This window comes from Parasteatoda tepidariorum, chromosome 4 (assembly GCF_043381705.1).
Source record: "Parasteatoda tepidariorum isolate YZ-2023 chromosome 4, CAS_Ptep_4.0, whole genome shotgun sequence".
Taxonomy (NCBI): Eukaryota; Metazoa; Arthropoda; class Arachnida; order Araneae; family Theridiidae; genus Parasteatoda; species Parasteatoda tepidariorum.
Window position 1 is genome coordinate 41,105,449 of NC_092207.1, and position 20,241 is coordinate 41,125,689.

Genomic DNA, 20,241 nt, shown 5'->3' on the forward strand with positions numbered 1-20,241 from the left:
AAGCGCAGTCTATGCTTATTTTAGAAAGGGTGCAGAACATCAATGTGAGCTTTTGTGGTCAATTTTTTTAATACTTAAAAACTTACTCCAACGCTGCAAATGAAAATGTGCAAAAACAGAGAATAAGGCAGTGATTTTGATAATTTTTATTCAGATGAAAAAATGTTGCCAAATCGGTGATTTTTAGAAAAGTCTAATAACTTGTAAAATATTTAATTTATTTGTCCGTTATAAAGCCTAAATCTTCACGGCAAGTTTATATATATAGTTCAAAATATTTTCTTTGCTTCAAATGTAAGGAACTTAAACTGTGGCTTTTTTATTTCCCTTGACGACTGAGCTTCGAAAAACAATGTTACCGCACGAAACTTTGGTTCAACAATCCGGAAATATCAGGTGGTATTACGCTCTGTTCTTTATGCTATTCTTCGCGGTATTTGTATATATATATATATANTATATATATATAAATATAAGGTATGTTGTTTGAACCATAAATCCTTAAGAATAACTTAAATTGCAATGCAGTTTCGCACAATTTTAGTTCTAACAAGATTACGGATCACTACATTACAGTAATTGTAATTCAGTCAGCCAAATTAATTATTCCAGTGGAAAAAAATCCCTAAGTTCTATACCATGACTTGAAATCTAAAACTAAGATTTACACAATAATCTCCGCATAACCTCTATTTATAGGTAATCGTGTTATTGCACAATTAATCTAGAAAATTCATAATTATAAAGTTTTAAATAAAAAAAAAAGAATTAACTGAAACATTTTCAACTACATTTTACATCTTTATTTAGGTGGTTTATGGTCTTTTTTTTCTATCTATCCTGTAATAATTCAGTGACGTTCTTCATTCTAGTCTAAGAGGCCAATTTCAGTTTTAAAAAAAAATTTTTTTTGCAACCTGGACAAAGAGTCGCCACTATTCTAAAATATTTTACAAAGGAAATTCTGCTTCATTTACTCCCAGAGGAGTCAATTAAGGAAGTCAATTAAAGGAATGCATCAAAATGGGTACATTAGGTTATCGCTTGCATCGAGGAACAAATAAAAAATTAACCTAAAAATTCCAAACGAAACTAAAAAGAAAGTATAAGTGCTAAATAAACAATGAATAATTAAGTTAAAGAAACAGTGTGTGGTCAGCAACATCACAGAAAACGTAGAATAATTATATGAAATTTTTATGCAGGAGAAAATTTTAATGCTAGGTTAATATTTAAATGAAATATACACACTTTTTCTAAAAACGTTAGATCAGAATTAATTTTGGAATTATCTTATCAATTAAATTTAAAAAATGAAATCCGATGATTAATTCACCATTTTCATTGTACTGATTTTCTTCTGATTATCATGAGTTTATAAAAATACCTTAAAACATTGTTCTTTATTTAACGACAGACAGTAATTTAGGTACCACGACAAAACTAACTCTGCGCAATACAATCACACAGTTTCGCAGCATAACTTCAATATAAATTACAAACATAATTGTGCGTCATATGTTTGAATGCGTCTCCGTAATGCACAAAATGCATAAACTGAATATACTTCAGTAATGAACACGTCAGAGCAACTGAAACAAACACTTCGAGCAATTTAGTACATACCAAACATCCCATTTGCTCCTGTTTACAACTTCCTGCACTAGGTCGAAACCAAAACGCCGCATGCGGCATATTACATAGAATGGCACGCAAGGGGTCATTTCAGACACATCTATACTTTCCGTTACAGCGAGATTTATGATTCATTAGCACGAAACGGGTCCAAAATACCCTCGACAGCAGCTACAAACGGGCCATCGCTTTGTAAGATAGATTTGGAAGGAACGCGCCAACTATACCTTCTATTAATTGCTCTAGTTTTGATGAAGATCCGGTAAATATTCGGCCAGGGAAGTTTTCGTTCGTAATATCAGTGTCCTTGGCACAATCACGAATCTGTGTGCGTGTTTAAAGTTTGCGATAGGCAAACCGCTTTAGTTTAAGGGCTGTTAAATGTTTGATCACGTTCTTGGAGCTATCGTCTTGATTCATTCTTCAAAGGAATCTAGATATCTGCTTACAGTATGAGTTTGGAAGATTATATTGAATTTGTTGCAGAAGCAAAGAACATGATTTTGCTTCATAAAGATCGGGAATCAAAATCCGCTCTAAATTGTTGTTTGTTTCAACATTTCAATTTAGAATCGTCAACATTACGGCTCTTTAATAATAATTTGTTCGTAGCAGTTAGTTTTGAACTGGGACTTTCAGAATTTTGTAATTTAAAATTTATACTTATTTATTAAGGAACGTGGTAACTTATATTAAAAAAATGTTATGGCTTTTGATTCGATTTTATTCATTTAAATATACCCATTAGCATAAATAACAGCATACTAAAAAATTGAAAAAATTAATGTTTTATTTTTAAACCTAAATTTTAAATTGCTACTCCTCTTCCAGTTTTGAATATTTTTTCACAAAACTTTTATAATATACTTCTTATAAACTTTTGAACAAAATATTATTCTCCGTCCATTAGAAATTATTAGATATTTAAAAAAAATATTAATAATAATTCTAAAATATTGTGAGACATTACAAGAAAAAATTCAAAAGTCTTATTTTTACATTTAAAAAAACTACTATATCTAATATTTTATATTATTTTCTAATTAGCATATTATTTCAAACATATATTCAAAATAGCAGAGCATTTGAAACCGTTGTTTGAAAGGCAGCTAAATGTGCCAAATTTTATTTTAAAGAACACTAAGTTCAAAATAATCATGGACTTTGTACAAAGTATCCATTAGCAGAAATGTTTGTAAAAATTATTATTACTAAGTAAAAATTTGTTATATAGTTCTAAAATTTATTCCAGTTTTATAAACAAGACCTGTATTAGCACAAGAATTCCAATCTCGTTTAAAAGGATATTATAAAAATAAAGTAAGGGCATTTGAATTAAGACGAAAATAATCTTATTTAGCCTCTTGACGCAGATAGGACATCAGTGTTCATTTTCTGAAGCTGTAATTGCTAGCAAAAATATATTTTCGTAATTTTAAATCTAAAAAGCAGTCTTACAGTAACTAAAACTTAAATTTGTACTGAAATATAAGCTTTAAAAAGTAGCTAAGATTTTTTTATTAATATTAAAAAATTTATAAATAATTGAATTTTGTTTAAATAAAAAAATTAATGATGAATGATTGCTCTTACATCCAAATAAAGGCAAATTTTAAATATTTTTGTTTGGAACCGAGCCGTATGTGGAAGATTTAACTAATAACTCAGAAAAAGATACCGATGTTACATGCTGTATTTTATAATCATAAATTATGAAGATGCCAAATATAAAATTATAATATTTTTCACTTAATTTTACCTAAAATAATACTTAATAATGAAAATAATTGAGACAAATATGTTTGTTAAAAATTCTGCTTCAAATGTTTCATATAAAAATATTTTAAATGAAACGAATTGCGTTATTTTAAAAAAAAATACTATTTTATCTTTGTTAAATAATTATAATAAATATTGATTTAACTTGTCATGCTTTTGAAAATGAAAATATTGTCATAAAATGCACTTGAAACTCGATTTGAGTTCTGAAGGGTTGATATAACTAAACGACGTCCTCATGACGTCTTTTGAACCTTTAACGTTACTGATCTTTACAACGCTGTGTTTAACATAGATTGGAAAGAGCTTAGACAAACATGCTATGTTATGTGCTGAATCCTAAACTATATCTTGAACTAAACTGATTTCACTTTCTTTAAAACTTATACACAATTTTGAAATAAGCTTGCTTTCTATATCTTTCTTAGTCACAATTTTTCTTTTTTACCCTTTCATAGACACTTAGATTTCCCTTTTCCAGCTTTGCACGATATTAATTGTTACAATGTGTTTTTTAGATTCCAATAAAGGTTAAGCTTTAATTCATGGAGTGTGTAATTTTGCGCTTAGCGAAACATTTTAGCCAAAGACAAATTATGAGCACGCAGATACTAAAACTTTTTGTCTTTTTAAAATATATGTAAATATCGAAATGATCTTACATTTTATAAGTTTTGAAAAATAGCTGGGGAAATAGCGATTATGGAAGTATAAAAGTTGGAAAATTCACAAGCAGTTTTACGTGACTAGCAGACTTTCTTTTTAATTCATATAACTTTGAGTTCTTAAAAAATGTCCATTCAATAAGAAATCAATCTAGTTTATGACAACCAACTCCTCACCTTAAAGTGACAGGGATAGTTCACCTCGCTTACGTCCATCAATCAAACCTTAGTAAGACAAGAAAAATTTAATATCTTATCTTTGCCTGAATTTTAAGAAAATTATATATAGGGAAAAATAAAATCCTCTATCTCGCTCACATTTTTTTAAGTTACTGAATTGCATAAAATATTTTTTATTCAACAATGCTTTTAAGTTACTAGGGCATGCATTCAAACTAAGCGCAGTTACATCAAATAATGGAGTTTTAAAAGATAAATCCATAGAGTTGAATTTACCTAGGAAAATAAATATAACTAGCCATTGAAACTTTGCCGTGCTTCTATATTTAAAAATACTTTTCATATTAGATCCAAATACAGTGGCATTTTCCAAAGATTCAAAGTACACGCAAAAGTAAACATTTTACATTTAAATGCTTTATCCAATTACCTTAAAAGGAAAATTCACTCAGCCTAAATTATACTAGAAAAACCAGAAACTGAACTGTTATCCTAATAGAAAAGAAAAATTATTTCAAATTTGTTTTATATCATATTTCGTTCGCATCATAGGAATGCCTTAAAATTATGGATCGTTCATGTCTTGTATTTACCTGATACTGTTAATATTGCTTCGTTTATTAGTAAGTACACGAAAGAGCCTAAGGCAATTCTTCAAACACACTGCCGTTATAGGATATAACGCTTTGAAGAGAACAAAATACTACTTTTACTTCAGTTGTGAGTTTATAACAGTTATTCTTGACTGTTAGTTTAAGTTTGGTCCTTCTTCCACCAGCGTTATCCATTTTAATATTGAAAATGGCACAAAATTTCTATGAGAGGAAAAGCTATTTATTTTAAAGTTTTTGCGATTTATTTTTTAATATTTGTAAAGCTACTCCAAAGGGTGGCTCCATAAAGTATTCAAAATTGAAAATTATTGATTGGTTTTAACGTTTTCGTAATACCTCTGAATTTGAGAATTTTTAAAAAGTGTATCATAGTTTTGTTTTCATATTTAAGCTATTTCCCCAGTTTAAAGTTCAGACACTTCATTTCTTGGATAGTATACATAGTTTGGAAGTCAAGCTTTGTTTTCAATTAAAGGCACTAAAAATGCGACCTTCTTTTTTTTTCCCTTGCAAAATAACTTCAATATACACCAATAAATTGAAGAAACAAACCTAAACTTCAAAAATACTTCAGTCTGTGACTATTGGATATGTGGCAAGTAGCTTATCTTGTAATTTTTTAAGTTCTGGAAAGATAACTTCTGGAAACATCCATAAATTGAAGAAAAAAACCCTTCTGAAATTATACTTGAATCTATGTTATCTATGTCTCTTGGATGTGTGGCGAACAGCCCATCTTCTGATTTTTTTTTAAATCACGAAAGAGAGATTTTCTCCTAAATATATTGATAATCGAAAATATTTCATTTTCAAATGAAAAATTTACGAAGTAATAAGGTATTAAAGAAATAAGTTTACTATGACAGAATGCATAAATAAAATTAAATAAAAAAATCACGTACCCAAAGTGCAATGCGTACCCATCCAGCCTTGAACACAGACGCAAGTACCATTTTTGCACTGTCCATGATCGTGACAACGATTGTCGCATGTCTTTTGATCACAACGTGCACCACTCCAACCTGGGTCACAACGACATCTTCCTTCTTCACACTGTCCATTGTTGCCGCAATCTAATCCACATTTTGCTGAAAAAAATACAATATTTAATTAGAAACTAATAAATCAAGTAGCAGTTTTTTTCCAAAAACTATTAACGTAAATTTGCTTAATAGAGTTATAGTTTGAATACGAAAGTTCATTACATAAGGAGAAAAATATGGAGCATTTACTTGAGTGACATTCTTTCTTCATTAACTTAGTGTATAGGTCACATTTTCTTCTGAGTTCATATCAAGAAATTAGGGTTCAATGCTTAACATCCTCATATATTTGAAAATAATTACATTATTTACAAAAAACGATTCAGTCTGTGCAAAAAAGTGCAACAAATTACATATAACGTATGGTGTTAATAACATAATTTAGCTCAAATTAGAATTCATATGTTTCAGTAAGTGAAATTACCAAACCTCTGTTAGTTTTAGAATTAATCGAAAGATAATAATAAATAATACCAATGATACCAAATAATACCATAAATAAATTCCATAAATTCACTGTAGGTAAAAATGGAAGAATAATTATCAATGATAAGAAAGTAATCAAGATTACTTAATTATACCTAAGTTTACTTAAATCTGGTTGTAAAATAATATTACTAGAATTTAGTTATCTGAAAAGTTAAACAAAATTACAATTTGTAGCTTTGAAAATTGCTTGGCTTTTCTTCTTGTCACCTTCCTTTTCTTAATTTTGAAATTTGTCACTATACGTTTTCACAGATTAACAATTGAAAGCATTCTTAGTAAGAGCTAACTTATAAGAATTATTATCTTTTCGCTTTCGAATTGTACTAAGTAGCCGAGATGAAAAAAAGGTATTTAACCCATTAAGTGCCAAGTCTCCCATTTTGGCAACCTTTGTTTAAGAATTTTTTTCTCGCTGAGTAATTCACATGCATATTTTTTATATTTTTTTATCGACTGTTGAAAGTTTTTAGTTTTATTAGAAATGTTCACAGAAGGTTCGAAATGTAAATTGCTTGTTTAGAAATTGCCTAAATGTAATCAAAATCGCTTTTTTTACTTCAAATGAAAATAATTTCAGAAAAAAAATAATTTTTCAAGTCGAGAAATTTAAAAATATTGAATATACAAAACAATTGTTCTGTCATCATATAGTCGCCAACAAAATTTTAAAAAATTGATTTAGACCGATTTTACAGTTGTTTATTTAAAGAGGTCCCAAAATGGGAGACTTGGCATTCTGTGACTAACACCATCCTCAACACATTTACATAAAGGCAAATATTTATGGATTCTTTTTCGTCATACTTAGTACCCTCTCTTTTGTTGTTGAAGGTCAAATATTATCAGTGCAGGTGTTGAATTGCTCATTGTGACCCCTCCCATTATCCATTCTGTCACATAGAATGTTTCAAACTGTAAGATAAAAAAAAAAATTCTCAGTATTTTGATCTAATCGTTCGGTGAGTGTGGTTCTTTTTTTCTAAGGAACTTTTTAAAAGTGGCTCGCAGGTTTCTAACTGTGCAGCAAGCATTGATTATATGGAAACATTAGATACTGATAAATTCTCAGGTCATAAATGTAGTTTTACGTGCTTGTAGTATTATATCTGCGTTACAACAAAGAGTGTTAGTGTTGTAAAATGGAAAGACAATAAAATTGTATTCCTGGCATCAAATTTTGAGGGAATTGAACCAATAGGACGTGTAAAACGTCGGTGCCAAAAGTCCAGGAAGAAAACTGATTTACCTCAACCTGGAATAGTTGCCTCATATAATCAGAACATGGGTGGTGTTGATATTCTTGACCGATTTCAGTATTTACAGACCAAAAATAAAATGTAAAAAGTGGTGGTGGCCCTTTTTTACCAACATTCTTAACATGGCTGTGGTAACAGCAAGGAGGGTTCATCGTGAGGTTAATGTACAGATGTCAAAATTAACATTTCTTCGCGATGTAGTGATGGGACGGACCGGAGACTTTGCCTAATGGACTTGGACCACATGGGCAAGTAAATACCAACATTCGATTTGATGGAGTTAATCACTTAATTTCACAAGCTGGTAAGTAGTCAAAATATAAGTTGTGCAAAAAGAACAGTCCTTTGTGTTGTGAAAAATGTAAAGTAATGCTTCACAAAAAGTGTACAATTTTGCTTCATACAAAAATGTAGAACCGGCAAATTTGAAGAATAATAATAAAACTGGTAAAAATATTTATGAACTATTTTGCTTCTTCGTTCAAGCATGTTTATTTCAAATTTAACTTTATTGATCCCATTAAAATAGATTTGGCGATTTTTATCAAAATATATACAAGTAATGAAACTAAACGTTTAACTTCTAGCGTAGTGTGTAAGTGAGCTACGTTAGTCCCATTAAACGCCAAGTCTCCCATTTTGGGACCCTATTATATCTTTTAACCAATTAATTTTTTTTTTAAATTTAAAGCTCATATGGTTAGAAATGTCCATTACACCTTAAAACATACCAAAATTCCAATTTTTTATCAATGATTTATATGGCGGCGTTTAATGGGTTAATAGATAAATGAACATGATTATGAGATGCCTCATAAAAGGAAAAGAAATCTAGGATTTTTTTTCATTAGTTAAACTGAAGATGTATTAATTGTATTTAAAAGTTGCAAATAGAGCACGTAAAATTTGTATTTTACCTGCATTTAACTTTAGTCTCAACTGTTTCTATATTTGTTTTAATGTGCGCAAATTTAATTTTACGCTACGTTTTTCTGGTTCGAAAAACAATCTTTTCCAGCGATTTTCAATAGTCAATTTTTTAGGAATAAGAAACACTTATCTGGTACGTTTTGCTGTCCATATTAATACACAGAAGTTAGTGTTAAACTGAAATTGTTCTAAAGTTTCATGAATAAAATTTTTACTTCATTGCGAGTACCGTTTGTACTGAAACTAATCCCAAACTTACTTCGAGATGGCATTATGTGCAGCCACAATGTCTTACTCTTACCTTTTTCTGAGATAGTTAGTTAATTTGTTTTAAGAAATCGAAATTTTTTTTTGCTTTTTATAAGTTGAAGTGTGGTACTAGGTTTCATACGCAATCGGGATAAAGATTCATGATTTTCAAACAATGATAAGGACATGAATAAACCCTGAAGAAAACGCTTTTATGCAGAATTAAATAAAGCCTATTTACAATTGAATTACAAATTTCATTGAGAAAATAAAGATTATAAACCTGAATACTTGTACATTTTTTGTTGCAACTTAGCGATTCTATATCATTTCTAAGGGTATTATTCCTTTTATACCTAATGACGCTTACCAGCGGGAAACTTTAGCTGGTATCGAGCACACTCAGCAGGATTAAAAACTAGAATAAAAGGTGCTGTTTAAAGTATCATTGATTATTCTCAATTTAAATGAACTCTTTGCATATTCCTTTTGAAACATCTATACAAAGTAAAGCCTCCCTAAAGGACCGACAGCTTTACAAGTCTCGCCTAACTCTTGAAAGTGTAATTAAGACACAAGAGATAGAGCTCCACGAAACTTCCTGACTTGATTGCATTTCCAGTTGGATTAAGGGTGTATTCTGAGTTTAAATATCTCTTTCAAGTTTAGTTGCTTGTTAATAGTGAGCTTAGTAAGCTATATTCAATTTCATCAAACCATGAGCATTTTGCCTAATAAATTGGATAAGCAGAGGAATTATTTTGAGTAGCACTCTTCAAACTCAGTACGCCTCATTAGAGAATATTATTTAGGATTTAAATATCTGCTCACAGTTTCATGCAATAACGATTAAAATATTTTGTTAAACTGAATACAGTTAGTACAATTTAAACTAACCGATCTTTGCAAAAAGGTATTTTTATGGATGTACGTTAACTTTTAATCTGTATTCAAATAACTATAAAGTTCATATTTTGTGGATCGAATAAGTTTGTTAAACAACTATAGAAAAATTATACTACCCGTAGTTTTCGTACAACAGAGAATCATCATTTCTTACAACACAGAAAAAATCTTTTTTGCTAACAAAGTTTTCTTAAATATTCTAAACATCAAATAATTTCTGTTTGCTTCCAAAAAAATATTCTGATGGTAGAATCTTGGCAGCAGGGATTATTTTTTGGATATTTCCTAATGGATTAATTCGATATGATAATATATGACGGAAAATAACTCAATATATGGTGGATTTTTAACTTGGGTATTGTAAATTTTGTTACTAAATTATAAAAACCGGTATAGAAACTTTGCGACGTTGAACTAGTTAAAAATATTCATGAGTTAAGAATTATCTCCTCATTTTTTGTTATGGGAATAAAAATTAATGTTATTATCTTGCATACTACAATGCATGAAGAAGTTCAATGTTTTCTACTTTATAAATACTTATCGCAATGAAGAATTTAGCTAAGAATTTTGAATTTCTACTGAAGCTCTTTCGATAGCAATGGAAGGTTCAAACTGCAGCAAATAAAATTTTTTGCAATATCACCGAGAGAGACAATTTGCCGGCAACATTTTAAGACTATATAGAGCCATAAATATTAACAGGAACTCTTTGCTGAATGGCATCATAAACTTCATTTTTTTTCCTAGTGAAATCTATTATTTGATTGTCGGGGGAAATTCTAATCTTTTCATAAGTTGTTCCGACTAGCTAGAATGGTGACATTAAGCTAGAAATCTGTATTTGATATTTATACAGGTTTTAATTGGTTCTTGACTGTTGCAAACCGAATTTATAGTCATATTAATACCAATTATAATCGTATTGCTTATCGAAATTCAGACCAACTGAGGGAATCAAATGGTAACTGTCCTCTTACTGCTTGGCGGTAATACTAGTTTCAATCTTTTTTTAACTGCTACAAGCAAAGTTATGGATAACAAAGCTGCAATGAATTATAAGCAACAATAGTAAATTCAATCACTTTTTACCAAGCGGAAGTAATAAAAATTTAAATGGAGTCCTATATCTAATGACGTTATTCAAAAAGACTTTTTGTAAAGAAAAAAAAGAAGAAAAAAACGAAAACTCACGAGGAAAAAACCTTTCACAAACAAAATATAACAAAAAAGTAAAATGCAAAGCTTACTGGTGCAAATCTAAATACAAAAACTGAAGAATGTTAAAAATAAAAAAAGAAAAAAGAAATACGCTTTTTACAAATACTGTTAACAAATAATATGAAATTGACAGAGTGTGCAAAGAGTACATTTTATTTAAAAATATTAAAATCAGCAGATAATATGAATACAAAAATTTTCATTCGCATGGTGTTTTTTTTTCTATAATGTTAACGTCTTAAGCATGAAAATGTTTTTTCGTCAATGCTTGAATGTCATTTTCTTTTAGCATAAAAACCAGACAATTCGTCTTTTGAATGTATCTGAAAGCAAGACGAAATAAGAAAATAAATTCCAATCCGAAAATGTGTTTTCGTTTCTTCCTTTTTTCTTCTATAAACACATGCTACTTGCTGGGAATGGATCTGATGATGCGATGCGAATGCATACATCAAAATGGAGACTGAATTTGTCACTTAAGAAAGAAAAAAATAGCAAATATAGAAATTTTGAATCATACAAAAATGAAAACTAAAGGAGGAAGTATATGAGTGAAAAGGATTACTAAAAATATAAAGAAAAAGGAAATGCGTTTCTCTCTATGAAAATATATAGAATTTTCCTATAGAAAAGAAAGGGATAAAAATTGTTCTGCATTTTCAAATGATAGAAGTTGAATTTCGAGATGAATCTTAATAAAATTCTAGAAGTATTTTTCGTATTTTAGATTCAGAAAAACAATATATTTATAGAAAACTAACTGAATACCTATTCTTCGTACGGGGTGAAACAAAAAAGAAAAGTAATGAATCAGTACTGAAAAACTTTAAGACATTATAAAAACCCAATTATTAAACAACTAATTTCAATATTCATTTATTTATTATTATATTTGTCCATCCCGTTAGCTTTACGTTATTAAGTTTAAACAAAAAACTTTTCAATAGTTCATTCCATCATAAAAATTCAGTATAATTTGGCACATCACTGTTGCTCGAGCCCAACTCATGGGAGATAAAATTACCACAATGAGGCGAATTTTTCAAGTACTTAGCTCTTTTGAAGAGCTGAATAAAACTCCACAATATCTGTGGACAAACTATCCTGCATTCATGCAGTTTTAACATGTACCAAATAAACTAACATAATACATTGTAAATTATATTTGTAAATTTACTATAATATTAAAACTGCAGCAATTACCATAACACCAGTAGTCCCTATTACCAAAATTAATTAAACATAATTGGCGTCTAAAATAGCGAAACATTTTATACGTTCCTCCTAAACGTATTAGTACCACTTCTCCATTAAATTTGCTTTGCAGAGTGCATCACTTATTTATTTCAATAATTAATTGTTACCAAAATTAAGTGAGTATGATTGACGCCGAAAATGGTATGGTGATTTTTCACTTTTCTCCTTAGCGAATAAGCACCATAAATCCGTTAATTTTGATTTTAGTACGCAGCTAATGTCTTGTATCAATTAATATCTATTACCAAAATTATTTAAGCACAAATAGCGTCAATTATTGTATTTCTCTAAAATAACTTCGTCTTATTTCTCAATTAATTTCGTTTTATTGTGCGTAGCTAATTTTTTATTTCAATTATTTAGTCATTGTGGCTCAGGGCATAGAGCGCTCGCCTCCCAATGATGCGACCCGGGTTCAAATCTCAGCGATGATGGCACAATGAAAATTCCACACTCTGCTCACATCGACCATAGTGCTGAAGTCAAATGTCCTCAGAGGTAGACGGATCATGGGTTTGAGTTCCTTTGTCGTCAGGCATAATTAAATGTTAAAGAACGCCCAATAAACTCTTTTTTTTTAATGAGAGTTGGAAAGTTGGAAAAGATCAATGATTATAACTTCAAAATATTTGTGGCAAAAAAAAGCAGAAAAAAACAGAATTATATTAAAAACACAGATTGAATCCGCTCATTCGAATCAATCTGAATCATTCGATTGAATCCGCTCAGACTTTGTATTTTTCAATGTAATATTACATTCTTTAAAATGATGTGAGACATTTTCTCGACCATTCTTAAATAAAATAATAAATATTTGCTAAAAGTTATTTTATTATGGAATTATCATTAAAAAAAACAGAATTTGCAATTGTAGGTAAAAATTATTCAAAATTATTACCCAAAATGTAAAATTATGATTACGGTGCCCAAACTTTGACCGCTCTCCTTACCGAACTATTGCGACCACATTTCACAGACAGTGGGCACTCCCTATATTTTGGGGGTCAGAAATTCAAATCTGTTTATAAAAAAGGGTATGTTTATTTAGAGAAAGTACGTTTTTGATTCTGATTTCGTATTTTAAAATATTGTATGCACTAAATAATTATCATCTGCACTCATCAATGCATATTTGAGGTTACCCCCTCGAATAATATTTTTACGCATTGTACAGTGTACCAAAATAAAACTGACCACCCTGAATACCTTTTGATCCAATGATCAGATTTTCACGTTCTAGCACTCATTTTTAATGGTTCGCGGGAGTGACCCCCCTCGAATGATTAAAAATGAACATAGAACACTGGTTAATATTTTATTAAATAATAGTCGAAAAAATTTTAAAGTATATAATTTCTTTCTTTCTTCATTATGCAATCTTATGAAGAACGAAAGTTTCTAACATTTTCATTATATTTCTTTCTTCATTATGCTCAGTATGTAACTTTAAGTGATAAAATACAAAATTTGAGCAAAATCAGTTGAATAGTTTCCGAGAAATTGAAATTTAAGTTCAATTTCTCAGGAACTATTCAATCGATTTTGCTCAGATTTTGTATTTTGCCAAGTAAAATTGCATGTTTTAAAATGATAAAAAAGTGTATAACTTACAATTCAAAATATTTTTCAACTATTATTTAATAAAATAATGAAAAATAATAAATATTTATTAAAAAAAATATTTTTTGCATGGAATTATCTTTGGAAAAACGAATTCTAAAATTGTGTGCAAAAATTTTTCATTTTGATTTAAAAATAATCTCGAGCTATGGCAAAATACGCAAAAAGTAAAATTAACATTAAGGGGTCCAAACTTTGGATCATTCTCCCGACCAAACTATTGGGATTATATTTTCCAGATCGCGGCTACCTCCTATATTTTGGGAGTCTGAAATCCGAATCCCTCGAAAAAAGGTATGTTTATTCAGAGAAAGTTCGTTTTTGTGTCTAATTTCATAATTTAAAATAATCACCAATTTTCTACACCATATAATTAGCTTATTTGAAGTCATCCCCTCGAAGTAATAAAAATGAGTTCTAGAAAGTGACGATCTGTTCATTAGATCAAAAGTTATTCAGGGTGGCTCGTTTTTTATTGGTACACTGTATATACATAAGTTAGGACTTTCTATGCAATAGCTTCAGCTGGATTGGTATCGATTTAAGGGACTTTCAGTCCATTGCTGAACATTTTAACAAGCTTTTGTGCCTCTGCAGCACTGCAAAAGGCCACCACTTTGAAACAATTTAAAGTAACTATTAGTAAAAGTCTGCTCTTATTTTCCTTTGTTTTATTTTTTTAATTCATTCTTTACAAAATTATATTAAAATTGTTTGTCCGCTTGTTTTTGCAGTACCCTATAACTGAAATTTTAGTACAATTTTCAGCAACAATAAAATATTTATTTCGCTGTCAACATTAAAAAACGTCAGTTAAAATGGTCTGAAAGTAATAAAAGGGTCACACAATTAAACTCTTCCTTCTATTATTATAGATTTGTTTTATTATAATTTCTGTTAACAGACAATTCCTTTTCTCGAACTTAAAAACCGAATAGTTGAATTCTAGTTGAAATTCCTAATTCAAAATAAAAAAAATGGTTTACAAGAAAACAATAAAAATTTATTAATGATCAACAGAAAGGATACAATTTAAAATAATTTTTATTATTGCTATCCGAATTATATAGAAGTTTATACAATTCTATAAAGAAGAAGAATATTCCATAACTATTACATTTCTGCGCGTTCTGAAATCCTATTCATCCTTCGGAATGAAGTTAGCAATGTGGACTCAAATGACATCACTTTAATTTATAATGAATTGAAGTAAAAAAAAAAATGCATTTTCTCATAATACACACATCTGTAACAGTATGCGATTATGAAGTCAGAAATGATCGGTTGCAAGTTTGTTGATAATAGGTAGGGAAAAAACTAATGAGAAATTGTTCTATAAATGTTGGAAGTTTTCTGTTTCAGAATGATTCACTAATGTTCTGGGTCATTTTTGCAAGTTATTCTGTCTTTCTGTTTGGGAAAACTTACTTCTTATTTGCTGCTGGAAAAAAAACGTCCAACTCTAACAATGATTCTGATAGAACTAAATAAAAACTTAATAAATAGTAACCTGAAAATATTCACCCCGTCAGAGGGCGTATTCAAGCTTTGCGATTGCAAATAACCTCACGACGTTTATTAAGTTTATGCTGATGACAACCAAAACAATTTGGAAATGAATGAGAAACAAATGGATCCTACCACGTGATTTTCCGGCAAATAAAACTGCACGGACAACAATGGAAAACTTCGACACCATCATTAGACATAATCAAAACAAAATAAGAATCGCAACAAGCTTTAGCGGATAAGTTTAGTTGCAACATTTCAGCAGGTAGCATTATTAAAAATTACTACCTTTTCACACGCATACGTATTTAATTTTGATCGGCAGTTCTGTGCGTTACTAACCGCAAGTCATCTGTGATTGACTGTGTTTTTCCATTTAATCATTTCAATCTCCTCTTATTCTTATAATCTGTACACTCATGGATGAACAAATTACCGCATCAAGAAGGAGTCGTTGTTAAAATGAACCGAAATTTTACATACGTAATCACTACTTTGATGTAAGTAAATGATTAGTAAATCAAAGAAAACGATAATCTTTGATTTTCTAATCATTTACTTATATCAAAGTAGCAACGTATGTAAAATTTCGTTTCTTTTTGACGACTGATTCGTCCATGAGTGTATATATATATATATACAATTAAAATAGTATCACTATTTATTCAACGGTTGTTATATTTTTGTGGAAACAATTTATATTCTTGTGAGATAGCTTTGTCAAAGTAATGCGATTGCAGCAGATTTCCTTTGAGTTCTGCAGTACTTGCAAGAGTTGCTGATGTTGCACTTGCAATATTGACGGCATCCGGCATTTGAAGAGGGACGAAAAATATCTCATTTTCTCGATCTCCTTCCATGTTGGGGAGTTCCTGAATCTTATATCCTGCTCTTGAAGTATCTAATATATTATGGATTGATACAGTATATAAATAATCAATTGATACCAATTTTTCTAACGCTTCAATATATATCTATCTATATTTTGCAACATTGTTGATTTTGCTTTATTTTTAGCAGTTCTTAGAGATATGGATAACTGAATGTAATATAAAATATTTTATTTCCATAAAAATCAGTTTCAGTTCCCTCTAATTGTTAATTCGTAGTTAAAAATTATGTAAAAAAATTCATTGTCTCGTAAGAGTTGTTCCTTTGTTAAAAACTTCCAAAACAAGTAAAAAAAAATTCAAAAAATTCTAGATTTCATCTAATTTTTTCAGCAACTAAAACTGGAATACATTTTCGAAGCAATATTTTTCTCACACTCTTGAAGCAATTAAATCGATAAAAAAACTGGGAATTTTTTTTTTGTTGCATTTATGCAAATACTTGATCTTAATTTATTCATGTGTGAAGATTTTAAATCTGAAATTAGTCTTCAACCTAAGGCTGCAGATTTTTTTAATGTCAACTTAAGCCTATTTTCTTGTCGAAATGCACAAGTTTGAAAGCGTTAGATATAATTGGGGATCACGTAAATGTTGCAACGAACTTCTGCGGGAGTTAGGACATAACATCAGAACTAAAATTGCATAGGCACCCATTCCCGGAAATGTCATCGTATGCGGCTTGGGGACCGTACCTATTTCGACCTGTTCAGAAGTACTTGAAGAAACTGTTACAGAAAAGCAAGCGCCCCAAGTGAAACACGATTACATTTCATCACATGATTTCTTATGCAATTTTATTTCTGATAATTTGATTTAACTGTTTTAGCAATATTTATATGGCCCTTTGTTATACGTAACATTTGTATTAAACTTTTACGTTTCGACAAAATATAGACCAAATATGTTTTTCGTAATTTTATTTTTTTGATAAAATCTTTTGTTTAGGGAGAAATCGATTGCCAAACTGAAATTAGCAATACGAAATTATCTTAAATCTGTTTAAAATATCATGCAAACGAAACAAAAAAAAAAGTGTTCCATAGTGTAATCATTTTCTTAAAATTCGGAGAGCTGGCCCGTAAATTAATACTTTCTAGCTAGTAGCTGTTCTAGCTAACTAGTAGCCAAGCGCTATTTACTGTAATGAGCATCAACAAAATTAGTAGTGATGATGGTAAATTTCTACAGCTACCTCACTTCCTTCGGATTAAAGTCCACTGCCTGAAATTGCCACGGATTTGAGCAAAATTGATAGAGTTGAGCGTTAGTTTATATTATTGCGATAAAAAGCTTTCTATGTCAAAGTTTATATTTATTACAGTCGTTGAACATCAGACCCAATTTTTCGGGTTTACGACTGCTAATGTTAAACTCCGCAGCTTTGTAATCTTTAACCCAATCCAGAAGACAAGAAAAATCTTTGATCAAGTATTGGGCGAAATTTGCCTTCGTGGAAGATTTTTTGATAGGAGTAAACCACATTTGCTTTACATGGAATGGGAAAACCACGAAAACTTCTCACTGTTCATCTGACGGCAAGGGGACTCTAACCCATGATTCGTCTACCAGTGAGGATATTTTACGCAGTACTGTGGTCAGCGCAAGCCGGATGCGTAATTCGTATCGACCAGCCGGTGCAGGAATTCAAAGCCGGTTCACCTCATTGGAAGGCGAACACTCTATCCCCTAAGTCATCACGGCTTTCCAAGTCAATATATTTTATTTTATAAACGTCGTTGAACAGCCAAACCAAAAATGGGTATGCGACTATCAATGTTCAACTTCGTAGCCTTGTAATTTTGACACAATCCAGAAAACAAGGGAATTCCAGGGTCAAATATTGGGAGAAAATTTGCCTTCGTGATGGATTTTCTTGATGCACTTAAGCCGCATTCGCGTTACACAAGAAGAGAACAACCAAGGAAACATCCCACTGTTAGTCTGACGGCAAGGGGTCAATTTAGACAATTTAGAGGTTTACACTCTCTTATATGGCGGCTACAGGTTTCAGCAACGGCTCCGAACACAAAAGCTTGTGGTTCGATCTCAGTCAGCTCCAAGGAATATCTCTTACATTGGTGAGCACGAACATTACTGAAACATCTCTTTCAATCATCGATAGATGCCAGCACTATAATACTTAGTCTAGTACTACGATTTCCTTTAATTTAACAAACAAATCTGCTGAGTCTCAAAAAATGTCTAAGACTAAAACTTTTATTGCCATGATGTTAATTTAAGGCCTGTGGCTGAATATTTCACGGAAGAGAAATTATGGCTGACCTGTTTTTTATGCTTTTTTAGCTTTATTGGCATGAATGCAATTTTAATCAATGACTGGAATATATTTTGCTGGTCACTGACCGTGATCTAGTGGTGAAATTTTCAGAACATTCCTATACTGAAATCTTCTTGAAGTTAACTTCGAGTTTTAACTAAACCATTAAGTATCTTAAAGACACTAATTATTCCAGAGTCATTATTGTTATTTTATCTTTATGAATAATTTTCTATTTGTGTTTTTTTAAAGCAAATTATGAGCTTATCCTTAGCTTTTTGAATTGCTTCTGCAAAATCAGTTTAATAACAGAGATATATATTTTTTAACTCAAAAAACAATAATTTTTATAGAAATGTATTGCAATAAAATATTAATATAATAAAAATTAATCACCTATTAGATGAAATTACCTTAGAAAAATGAAAACTTTCAGAGTATATGTAAGAATCCTTTTTGAATACATTATTTGTGGTGAAAACTTATAGAACCCAAAGAATATAAGCTCAAAAATGAAACTTCAATAAAGTTAGTTTTCGAACGCCTCTTGCCGGCTGTGGCTCGTCAAGGATCTTGATTTATAACGTTCTTGAGACACGGAAGAGAAGTTTCTTTTCTAAAATAATGCTTCGAGCAACCTCATTTTTCAACCATTTTTCCTTTAAAAAAAATGTTGATGGACTATGTTTTTTAGAAGAAAAATTTCTACTTAGTATCTTTGTTTAAAACTAATGCTGATAGTAGAACAAATCAAGAAATACTTTTTATCTATCTTATTGAAGTAATTGAGCTAAGAGTTAGGAACATAGGTATTTAAAAAAAAGAATATAATGCATTTTATTTTTCTCCAACTTATTTTCACGAAGTTTTAAATAATTTCACTTTGCTTAAATAAAAATACATTAATTAGTGCATGGACTTCAATTGAGTAATCAAATAATTACTTGTCTGAAGCCAAAGAACAAGAAGTATTTAATAAACGTTCTTGAAACCGATTTTCGGGTCATAGGTAATATATTTGCATTCTGTTCTAAATCTTAATTGTAATGTCACTAATGTCAAGTTTTTCAGGAGTACACGCGTTAAGTTAAGGCCAATATCACATCTGTTAATTTTAACAGTCTCTTATTAGGGGTGACAGTTTGTAGAAATAAGTAACTAGGTAAGATTCTTAAAAAATGCAGATTGGATAAAATGCATGATAAATATTTTCGAGGGCGGAATACTTCCACGTTGCGCCAAAATCAAAGAAAATATTCAAATTTATTGATGTGTGTGATTAAAAAAGTTTTAGATACTCTTTGACTGACGACAAATTCAAAACAGAAGAAAATGAAAACAAACGCAAATCAGCGATAGGCAAAGTGGAATTTCAGAACAGCAATGTGTACAAAAGAAACAGATAACGGGAAAATGGAATTTTTGAACTATTTCTTTTACTGCATAGTTAAAATGTATAATAGGTTAATTTTAAGATAATAGTGCTTTCCCTAAGCTAAAAAGCATGGTTTTTATATTAAGTCAGATATATATTGTATATTACGAGTAAAAAAATACATAATGAACTGATTGGAGCAACTTTTATACTTACATGTATTAAATTTTTTTTGCTATAAAACATCATATTTCAAGTACAGTTACGAGTAAGTATATTTAAAATAAAATTTTAATGCACTGCAATAATCTCTGATACGTTTTGTTAGAAAACGAATATGTT

At 30.0% G+C, this 20,241-nt stretch overlaps 1 protein-coding gene across 2 annotated transcripts in view; it reads right to left on the reverse strand.

Moving 5' to 3' along the window:
* Positions 1-20,241, reverse strand: part of LOC107438670 (teneurin-m) — a 468,170-nt gene that overhangs the window by 118,244 nt on the left and 329,685 nt on the right. For both annotated transcript variants that reach the window (XM_043039103.2, XM_071179700.1), the window contains one exon: positions 5,776-5,961. In XM_043039103.2, the coding sequence (XP_042895037.2) occupies positions 5,776-5,961 (186 nt within the window). The remainder of the gene's footprint in view (positions 1-5,775; positions 5,962-20,241) is intronic.